At 40.5% G+C, this 11482-nt stretch overlaps 1 protein-coding gene across 1 annotated transcript in view; it reads right to left on the reverse strand.

Moving 5' to 3' along the window:
- Positions 1–10314, reverse strand: part of FCHO2 (FCH and mu domain containing endocytic adaptor 2) — a 123256-nt gene extending 112942 nt beyond the window's left edge. Inside the window, exon 1 of the mRNA XM_080804198.1 lies at positions 10136–10314. Within this exon, the coding sequence (XP_080660324.1) occupies positions 10136–10168 (33 nt within the window). The 5' untranslated portion in view covers positions 10169–10314. The remainder of the gene's footprint in view (positions 1–10135) is intronic.
- Positions 10315–11482: the final 1168 nt, after the last annotated feature.

Consider the following 11482-nt stretch of genomic DNA (forward strand, 5'->3'; position numbering starts at 1 on the left):
ATTTGAAAATACCAAGCTAGAGAACAACATAGCAGAATCCACTGTGCATGTTGTATTTCTAAAGAAAATCTCAGCGGACACAGGGAAAAGCTATATATAATTTTAATTTTCTTCTGTACTCTCTGTTCTACCTATCACATAACAATGGTTAAAATTAAAAAGGAAAGCCATCTTCACTGCTCTTGTTTCAAACAAATAAAAACTAACACTTCTTAGTATTAAGGTCCAGCATCACCAATCTGCTCTACTTATATTGTACCTTCCCATCTTATCCCTAAATGCAAGCAAACATGCTTCTCCTATCTTCTGTAACCTTTATTCCTGCTGTTCCATCAAGGAACATGTTCCTGATAGAACTAATGGACTTGTGTGTCTCAAATTCATCCTACAGTTCACTAATCATTTCTCAAAATTTAATCTTCTGAATCTGGCTATCCCAGCAACATTCTCTAGCAACTTAACCAACAGTTACCATTTTAGGTCTCAGCTTCTTTTGTACTGTTTTTATTTCTCCCCTACACCTGACCAACTCACGCTCATCTCTGTGGACCAAACTGCTACTAATATTCTTCCAACTGTAATATTCTGCCATCTTTCCACACTAGGTAAACTGAAAATCAAACCCTTATTCCCTTTACGTCTCCATGGCACCATATTTCTATATGGATTTCTTAGGGTGCTTTTTTTTTTTAAGATTTTATTTATTCATTTGCGAGAGAGAGAGAGAGAGGCAGGCAGAGGGAGAACCAGACTTCCTGCTGAGCAAGGAGCCCAATGCGGAACTCAATCCCAGGATGCTGGATCATGACCTGAGCCAAAGGCAGACCCTTAAACAGACTGAGCCACCTAGGCGTCCCTCTTAGGGTGCTTTTGTTAAATGTTTTAGAATTGTCAAACCAGGATGGATAATCTCAAGAAACAGTACTCAAAAACTACTTCCAAAAAGCTTATGCTAGCCAAATGTGTACAATGATATAAAGCATACCTGTTCTCCCATGCCTTTGCCTAAATAATTTAAGTAGTTCTGAAAGGATTAGAGCACTCAGGATTTAGTGTGCATGGCTACAAAAGAACCCAGACAGCAAATTTTTATCCTTTCCATGTCAATGTTCTAAAATCCTTCCCCTGAATTGAATTTACACAGACTAAATCAGTATCAATTTCTCACTTTCAAATTTCTCCTACAATTAAAGCAAAAATACAAAACAAACCACCATTCCACCCCCAAAAATTCTAAGGGCCTCACAATAAAATTTACTGCCATCTAAAATGCTGATTTTAGGGGCGCCTGGGTGGCTCAGTGGGTTAAAGCCTCTGCCTTCAGCTCAGGTCATGATCTCAGGGTCCTGGGATCGAGACCCGCGTCGGGCTCTCTGCTCCGCAGGGAGCCTGCTTCCTCCTCTCTCTCTGCCTGCCTCTCTGCCTAGTTGTGATTTCTCTCTGTCAAATAAATAAAATATTAAAAAAAAAAAAAATTTAAAATGCTGATTTTAGGGGCACCTGGGTGGCTCAGTGGGTTAAAGCCTCTGCCTTCAGCTCAGGTCATGACCTCAGGGTTCTGGGATCGAGCCCCACATTGGGCTCTCTGTGCTGCAGGGAGCCTGCTTCCCCCCTCTCTCTCTGCCTGTCTCTCTGCCTACTTGTGATCTCTCTCTGTCAAATAAGTAAATAAAATCTTTAAAAAAATAAAATAAAATAAAATGCTGATTTTATAATGTCTATCTGTCAAGTCTATTTGAACCAACTTAGACGAATCTGTAGTTCGCATTTTCCTAGCTTGCTGCAGTTGGAAACAATTTGGGCATGGATAACTGGCTAACAATTAAACAACCACATTCTAATTTAGTGTTTATAATTTCCTTGTTTATATACAGAGATCATCTCTGGAAAGCTATGTAAGAAACTGGTAACAGTTACTGCCTTTGTGGAGATCTTGGAGGCTGAGGAAAAAAGAAAAAGATTTTATACTGTGTTCCCTCTGGTACTTTTTGAAGACTGAATCACACAAATTTTGCAAATCTTTTAATTAATGTATATGTAAATATGCATACACAAACACTTCTTAAATTTCAGTGTACCACCCAATGGGATCATATCATAAGCAGTACTTGGAAATTTCAAGTAATAAAAAGAAAGTCTATAACCTGGGTATCTATGATTACCTCAACTAGTTTTCTAAAAATATATATATTTCAATTTGCATATGGGTTATACCCCCAAGAATACATGTGTGTGGGTGTATGTACAGTTGTTAGTCTCCCTAGGACATTAAATTTAGATTACAAAAAAATCAAGCAGGGGGATCTGGGTGGCTCAGTGGGTTAAGCCTCTGCTTTCCGCTCAGGTCATGATCTCAGCAGCCTGGGACTGAGCCCCGCCTAGGGCTCTCTGCTCAGCAGGGAGCCTGCTTCCCCCTCCCTTTCTGCCTACCTCTTGGCCTACTTGTGATCTGTCAAATAAATAAATAAAATCTTTTTTTAAAAAAATCAAGCAAAAATATAACGTTTCACACTTCAAAGTCCTATTAATAGCAATTCCAGGGTTTTTTTTTTAAAGATTTTACTTATTAATTTGACAGAGAGAGAGAAATCACAAGTAAGCAGAGCAGCAGGCAGAGATAGAGGGGAAAGCAGGCTCCCCGCTGAGCAGAGACCAACGCGGGGCTCGATCCCAGGACCCTGAAATCATGACCCTGAGCCGAAGGCAGAGGCTTAACCCACTGAGCCACCCAGATGCCCCCCAATTCCAGGTTTTTAAAAAACATTTTAATCCTCCCAGTTTATCCATGTAAATGATAGATCAAATTTTGGAAATATAACCAAGTGCTCCAATTTTATTTAGAAGTAAAGCATGACAATACCAATGAAACCAACAGACAAAACTTCTGTACTGGTTAAACAATAAAAGAAATACGGACAAGAAACAAAGAAATACTTCAGGATAAAAACACCCAAGATAATTATTTCATTCTTGATGTGCTGACTGGAAATAATTTTTGGAAAAGGTCACCTAACTAAAAATGTCAGTTCATTGCAGTGTGATATATGCTAAAGAATACTTGATGTCTTTGGGAGAATGCTTACTATTTTATAGACATCAGGATTATTATATAAAATAAGGTTTATAAGGTATTTAAATCAGGTATGTTTTATTTTTCCCCTTAAATAACTATCACCAATGAAATCCATTCCTTAAAAAAATAAATTTTTAAGAGGTTAGTATCCAAAATACATAAAGAACTTACACAACTCAACACGAAAAACAAAAAATAATCCAATTAAAAATTCAGAAGACATGAACAGACATTTCTCCAGAGAAAATATACAGATGGCCACAGACACATGAAAATATGCTCAATATCACTCATCATCAGGGAAATGCAAATCAAAACCACAATGAGGGGGTGCCTGGGTAGCTCAGTCAGCTGAGCATTCTGACTCTTAATTTTAGCTCAGGTCATGGTCTTGGGGTTGTGGAATCAAGCCCTGTATCAGGCTCCAGGCTGGGTGCAGAGTCTCCTTGGGCAACCTTCTCCCTCTGCCCCTCCTCCCGCTCACGTTCTCTCTCTAATAAAAAAATAAAATCTTAAAAAAAAAAAAAAACCCACAATGAGTTATCACCTCACACCAGTCAGAATGGCTAAAATCAAAAACACAAAAGATGTGGAAAAAAAGGAACCCTCATGCACTGTTGATGAGAATGCAACGTGGTTCAGCCATTGCAGAAAACCCTATGGAGATTCCTTAAAAAGTCAAAAACAGAATTACCATATAATCCAGTAATTCTACTACTAGGTATTTACCCAAAGAATATGAAAACACTAATTGAAAAAAATATAAGCAGTAGCCCTATGTTTATTGCAGCATTATTTACAATAGCCAAAATATGTAAGGAACCCAAAGGTCCATCTATATAGATGAACAGATAAAAGAAGATGAATATATACAATGGAATATTACTTAGCCATAAAAAAGAATGAAATCTTGCCATTCGCAAAAACATGGATAGACCTAGGGAGTATAATGCTAACTGAAATAACTCAGAGAAAAACAAATTCCATATGACTTCATTCCTATGTGGAATTTAACAAACAAAACAAAACAAAGAAAGAGACACACCAAAAAAACAGACTTTTAATTATAGAGAACAAACTGCTGGTTACCAGAGGGGAGGTTAGTGTGGGGATGGGGGAAATAGTGATGGGGATAAAGAGTACACTTATGATGAGAACTGAGTAATGTATAGAATTGCTGAATCAGTATACTGTACACCTGAAACTAATATAACACTGTATGTTAATTATACATAAAAAAACAGATTTTTTCCAAAATTTAACTCCTCAATTAAATAATCTGGGTTTATATGAAAACATAAAGCCATTTTAATTACTACAGTGCAATGCTGACACAGACAATCTCAAGAGCACTATAAATTAGTACGCTACTCTGAGAAATGGTATACAGAGATACTTACTATAATATCTGCAAAAAAGTTTTTTAAGTTACATTATCTTTTGAAGGACTAACAACTGTTTTATATACCAAGGCAATAGTGTGGAATTCTATCAAAATTAATTTTGTTATCCAATTTTAATGAAAAAGAAAAACATTTTCAACTTGATTATCAAAGGCACTATACTTTGTGGCAAAAATGACTTATCAGCAACAAACCACCTGTTGTATAGGAAGTTTTAAATACATTTTTCTCTTCAAAGTATAATATTAAATAATTCGTAATGTAGCATACCATTTTAGTTAAGAAAAACCATACCTTAAAGAAAAAGGCAGGATGTGCTACTTTCAAAAGGGCTTGAAAATAGTTTGAATGATTCAAACTTTCCTCTAACAAATGCCACAACAAAAAGGTTTGTCTTTTTATATGTAGGGAAAACAACAATTAATAGGTTGTTTGGTTAGAAACTTAAAACTTTAAAGTTTCCCATTACCTCACTTTGACAAGTTTTATTTGTCCTGACAGAGCTACTTTAAATATTAGGGGAGAAGAGTGAAACTAATATTGTAATTTCTGTTTTAAGAAGTTATAAATGATCCTAAAATATGTAAATTTTTAAGTTGTCTTAGACAATTATCAAATTCTCTGAAGTTATTTAGTTCTTGTTCTTAGTTTTCCCTACTTCATTTAGTCCTCCTTGGGAACTTTTTATAAAGCTCCAATTTAGAGTTTTCAGCCCTAATTCCAGGCTTGGAAATAAATAAAATGCAATCTATTTTAACTGTTTGTGTTCAATAGTGGGGAAGTAAAAAGACAAAAACATAAATTAGACTAGAAATTTTCTCTAGATTTCAGATATCCAAATTTATTCCTGTTCCTCCCTTAAAAAGAACAAGGGGCACCCAAAAACTGATAAAAGAATGTTCATAGAAAGCATTATTCATAATAGCCAAAAATCATTAGACAAGGCTATATTCAAAGCTCAATTAACAGAAACAAAAGATAACTTTAAAATGCTAATGTACAATTTGCAGTAAACTATACTTCAATTTCTGGAAAAAAAAAAAAACAACCTTAATATACAATTTGGAAGTAAGTCAGCAAGCATCAAGAACACATTCTTTCTTTTTAAGATTTTATTTATTTATTTACTTGTCAGAGAAATAGAGCACACAAGCATGCACAAAAGCACACACAAGCAGGGGGAGCTGCCAGCAGAGGGAAAAGCAGACTCCATGCTGAGCAAAGAGCCTGGTATGGAACTCAAGTCCAGGACCCTGGGATCATGACCTGAGCTGAAGGCAGATGCTTAAAATGTTTAATCGACTGAGGAACCCAGTAACCCCAAGAACGCATCCGTCCATCAAAAGACATTCAAGGGGCACCTGCTTGGTTCAGTATGAAGAGCATGCTTAATCTTGGGGTCATGAGTTTGAACCCCACATGGGGTGTAAAGATTATTAAAAAAAAAAAAACTAAAACAAAAAAAAAAAGCAAAACATTTTGGGATGCCAACTTTAAATCCAATTAATAGTTTTATAAGTTGTCTAAAACCTGGAGTCTAAAATTGATAGGTTATATACATCAACTATACCTAAATTAATAAACTGATTAAATTGATAGGCTACACCTAAAATTCATACAGAAATGGCAAGGGACCTAGAATAGACAAAATAATCTTGAAAAAGAAGACCAAATCTAGAAAACTCTCACTTTCTGATGCCAAACTTACTAAAAAGCCATAGTAATCAAAACAGTGTAGGACTAGTGTAAGGACAGACAATGGAATACAACTAAAAATCAAGAAATAAACCCATACATCTACGGTCAACTGATTTCTGACAAGGGTGTCAAGAGTATTTAACAGAGAAAGAGGAGCCCTTCAACAAAGGTACTGAGACTACATATCCATGCAAAAGAATGAAGCTGAACCTCCTCCTGGCACCACACACAAAAACTGACTTCAAACGGATCACAGGCCTAAATATAAGAACTAAAACTATAAAACCCGTAGAAGAAAACACAAGTAAATCTTTGTGACCATGGATTAGGAAAAACGTCTTAGATTAAACAATAAAAGCATAAGTAATAACAAATAAATTAACTGGACTTCTAAATTTAAAACTTTGATGCTTCAAAGGACAATATCAAATTACCTCACACAAGTTGGAACAGTTACTATCAAAAAGAAATAACAAGTGTCAGCAAGGTTGTGGAGAAAACGAAACAGTCCCACACTGCTGGTGAGAATGTAAATTTGTGTAGCCACTGTGGAAAATATTATCAAATATTATGTATATATTATATGTATATCTCTATAGATATACATATAATATATATAATAATATAGATATATACAGATATTTGAGAGAGAGAGAGAGATAAATACCATAAAATTGGGGCACCTGGGTGGCTCAGTCATTAAGCATCTGCCTTCGGTTCAGGACATGATCCCAGGGTTCTGGGATGGAGCCCCACATCCGGCTTCCTGCTCAGCGGGAAGCCTGCTTCTCCCACTCCCACTCCCCCTGCTTGTGTTCCCTCTCTTGCTGTGTCTCTCTCTGTCAAATAAATAAATAAAATCTTAAAAAAAAAAAAAAAGAAAGAAAGAAATACCATAAAATCCAGTAATTCCACCTCTGGATATGTACCTGAAGAAAATGAAAACATGAATTCAAAAAGGTATATGAACCCCTGTGCCTACTGAAGCATTATTTACAATCACCAACATATATGGAAGCAACCTAAGTGTCTATCCATAGATGAATAAAGGAGCTGTGGTACACATACACAATGGACAACTCAGCCATAAAAAAGAATGTAATCTTGCCATTTCTGACACAGATGGACCCAGAGTATATTATGCTAAGTGAAACAAGTTAGACAGAAAAAGACAAATACCGTATGACTTCACTTATATATGAAATCTAAAAAAACAAATGAACAAAAAACGGAAACACTCATAAAGAGAAAAAAATGGGTTTGGGGGGACAGTGGGGACAGGTGAAATAGATGTTTAAGAGGTACAAACCTACTGCTATAAAATAAGACACAAGGATGAAAAGTACAGCATAGGAAATAGAGTCAATAATACTGTAATACTGTAAGACAGTAATGGCACTTACACTGGTGAGCATGTCATAATATATATAATTGTTGAACATCATATACCTGAAGCTAATATTATACGTCAACTATATACTTCAATTAAAAATAACTTTTAAGGGGTGCCTGGGTGGCTCAGTGGGTTAAGCCTCTGCCTTCAGCTCTGGTCATGGTCTCAGAGTCCTGGGATGGAGACGCACGTCGGGCTCTCTGCTCAGCGGAGAGCCTGCTTCCCCTCTCTCTCTCTACCTGCCTCTCTGCCTATTTGTGATCTCTCTCTCTCAAATAAACAAAATCTTTTAAAATAATAATAGTAACTTTTAAAAACAAGTTTTCAAAAAGGACAGCATCAAGAAAAAACAAAAGCCCACAAAATAGAAGAAAATGTTTACAAAATCATGTATCTGATAAAAGACTACCCAGAACATACAAAAACTCTTGCAATTCAATAATAAAAACACAAATAACCTAATCTAAAAATGGGCAATGAATCTAGAAAGGTATTTCTCTAAAAATATTTTAAAAAGCACATGAAGAGATGTTCAACATTAGCCATCAGAGAAATGGAAAACAAACCCACAATGAGGTATTACTTCACACCCATCCACTACAATAAGACCGATAACAAGTGTTGTCCAGCATGCAGAAAAATTGGAACATCAGACATTGTTAGTGGGATTGTAAACCATGCAGTCACTTTGGAAAATAGTTTGGCAGTTTTTCAAAATGTTAAAGAGTAACAACATGACCCAGCAATTCCATTTCCAAAAGAAATGAAAACATTTCCACACAAAAACCTGTACAAAAATGTGCATAGCAGTATTTATTATTCATAATAGCCCAAAAGTGGAAACAACCAAACGTCTATCACTGATGAAGAGATAAAATGTGGTATACACACACAATGGAATGTTTGGCCATAAAATGCAATTAAGTACTGATACATGCTACATCACGGGTGAAGTGTGGACACACGCTAAGGAAAAGAAGCCAATAAAGGATAACACATATGATCCCATTTATATGATATGTCCACAAGAGACCAATCTATCGAGGCAGAAATTTATAGATTAGTAAACTGCCTAGGCTGAGTTAGGGGCGAAAGAGGTAATGACTGCTAATGGATACAGGGATTCTTTCTGAGGTCATGATATTGTTCTAAATTGATTGTGGTGACGTAACTGCACAGACGAAAAACCCCTGAATTATACACTTAACTGAGTGTATAGTATGTGAACTGTAACTTCATTAAGGTATTTTTTAAAATATTTTGTATTTGAGAGAGAGAGAGAGAGGGAGGGAGGGAGAAAGGAAACACAAGCAAGGTGAAGGGGAGAGGGAGAAGCAGGCTTCCCGCTGAGCAGGGAGCCAGACGCGGGTCTTGATCCCAGCACCCTGGGATCATGACCCCAGCCAAAGGCAGATGCCCAACGACTAAACCATCCAGGCGCCCCATAAGGCTATTTCTTAAAGAAAAACCTAATGCCTCGTATTTATGTCACTTGCGGAAAACAAAAAACATTCAAGCCAAATGACTAGGAGCTGATTTGATTACTAAGTTCATACGTGATACACTTAGAAATAAGAATTTTAGACACACCTCTTCTTCCCTGAAAGAGCACTCCTTTAATTACTTCTGAATTTTAACTAAAATGGAGCTGTAGTACTTGCAGCTGTCAGGACCAAAACTGAGATTGACCCAAGATACCGGGGTAAACATGCTCCTTCTTCCGCACTCGGCTGCACTGTACTTCCCATTACAACAAACAATAACAACCGAAAAACACCCCGCACGGTGACTGGAAGTCATTTTCAAAGAACCACCTAATACTAATACGGAGTTAAGAAGAGGGGTGTGGAAAGAATGAGGAAGGGGAAGAAGCACAGGGCACAAGGGGAAGTGTTCGCGCATTTAAGCCCAAGGAATCCAGTTACATTAAATTCAACTTTTACACGCTTTGTGAACAGGCCCAGAGGCAAGGTCCTGGGCGCAGACCAAAGAGCCGAGCTGCGAGGCCGAGAGGAAGTGCTGATCCAGACCAAGCCCGCAAGGGACTCCGTATGGAAGCCACGGGGGGCAAAAGGGCTAAGATGGGGGCTGCGGCGCGGGACGGCGGCGAGCCCCCTCCGTCCCGCTCCGGCCGGCGCTCGCTGGCAGCGCGCAGCGGGAGGCGGCCTCGCCGCGGGCCCGGCGGCCGCGTCCAAGCCGTGGAGCGCGCCCGGCGCCCAAAGCCCCCGGCGCGGCCGGGTCCCGTCTCCCGCCCCATCCGGCGCTTTGTCCCAGCGCGGGCGGCTGGCGGCCCGCAAGCGACCCCGCCGCGGGCTGAGGGGCCGCGCTGACAGCCCTCGCCCCCGCAAGGGCTGCGAGCCTGTGAGACCTGGCGGCCGGCGGCCCGCAGCCCGCCCGGCTTCATACAGGCGGGACCCTGCCGGCGGCGGTCCGAGGACGCTAGCCCTCACCGCCGAGCCTTCGCCGCCGCCGCGGCCGCCAACGCCGCCGCCCGGAGCGCACACAGGCCGAGGTCAGGCGGAGAAAGCTTCGCACCCCAAAACCCAATTTCCAACATCCCGCTCTTACCCAAAAATTTTCGACGAAATGCGCCATGACCATCCTGCCGCTGCCGCGCCAGGTTCCGCGTCCGCGCCCGCCCGCCGCTGTGTAAACACGGGCACGGCCCCCACGGCGCCCCCGCCTTTCCCCACAGCCGCCGCCGCCGCCGCCGCCGCCGCCGCCTTCTTCCCGGAGACCAGCCCGCACCCTCCAGAGCGCATGCGCCACCTAGCGGCTGCTGCCGCGGGGCGAACTCTTGACCACCGCCTGGTTGCGCATGCGCTCTTCATCCTATCCCCGGGTTTTAGTAACCCTCCCCTCTACCCAGCGCGGGCGCGGCCAAATTGAGTATTCTCTTGGGAATGGTGGAGAACCGGGTTCCCGGGGAGTCACTGGGGAGACTGCCCGCACCCTTTGGGGTACGATGGGTACTGGCCCAGGGATGAGCGAAGAAAAGGGCCGGCCGGTGGCAGTGGATACGGCAGCCTGACTGCCTTCTCTCTTCCTCTACGCAATACGCGCTTCCCCGGCCTTGGAGGATCTTGAAGGGACCAAGTCTGGTCAAGCTGTGATGGGGGAAATTTGGCCTCCGGCCACCGGGAGGAGACTGGGAAACCTTTGGTCAGTAGGGTTCCTTTCCTTGACAGGGAACTAAGAACCAAAACAAAACTTTCCGAGGCCGGAAAAAGAGGAAACGCCCAGTGTCGCCTGAGAGTCTCTGGAGCAGCGCGAGACCCAGGCACCAAGTTCCTTGCCGAAGCCGCTGACCTCTAGCACGCCCCTAGCAAACCAGGCCGCCTGGAGTCAGGAACGTGACCCGAAAGGAACCAATTTCCTTGACCCACGCAGTTTAAAAAAAAAAAAAAAAAGAAAGTCTTTTCCAGGACTTGTTCTTTTAAGTCTCTAGTTCTCTTAGCAACTTGTACATTTTGGGAAAAGAAACAAGTTTAAACACGTCCTGGCACAACATGAACTAAATCCCCTTCCCATGCCTTGCTTTCCAGAGGTTAGGCGGAAAAAATTAAACCCTTGTGCAGAGGCCTCAGGTTCACTGTCACCAGGTCTGCTCAATCCGAAGTCTGCTGTTCTTGAAACCAAGCCCCACTAATAGACTTAGTGTAGCTTTTTTTTTTTTTTTTTTGCTTTAACTATATACACACATCGCACCTTCTCAGATCTTCTGACTTCAGATATAGTGAACACTAGGACACGTGTTTCTTGGTGGAAACTTGTTTTCATCCTCAAAAGCAAAAACCACACAATGCCTTGCATGTGGATAAATCTGAAGTGTTTGTTGAATTGGGAATAAGTAGATATTGGTATTGTGATTATAACTTTTTTAAGAATAATTTTTAGAAATAGGGGTGCCTGGGT

This window comes from Martes martes, assembly GCF_963455335.1.
Source record: "Martes martes genome assembly, chromosome: 5".
Classification (NCBI taxonomy): domain Eukaryota; kingdom Metazoa; phylum Chordata; class Mammalia; order Carnivora; family Mustelidae; genus Martes; species Martes martes.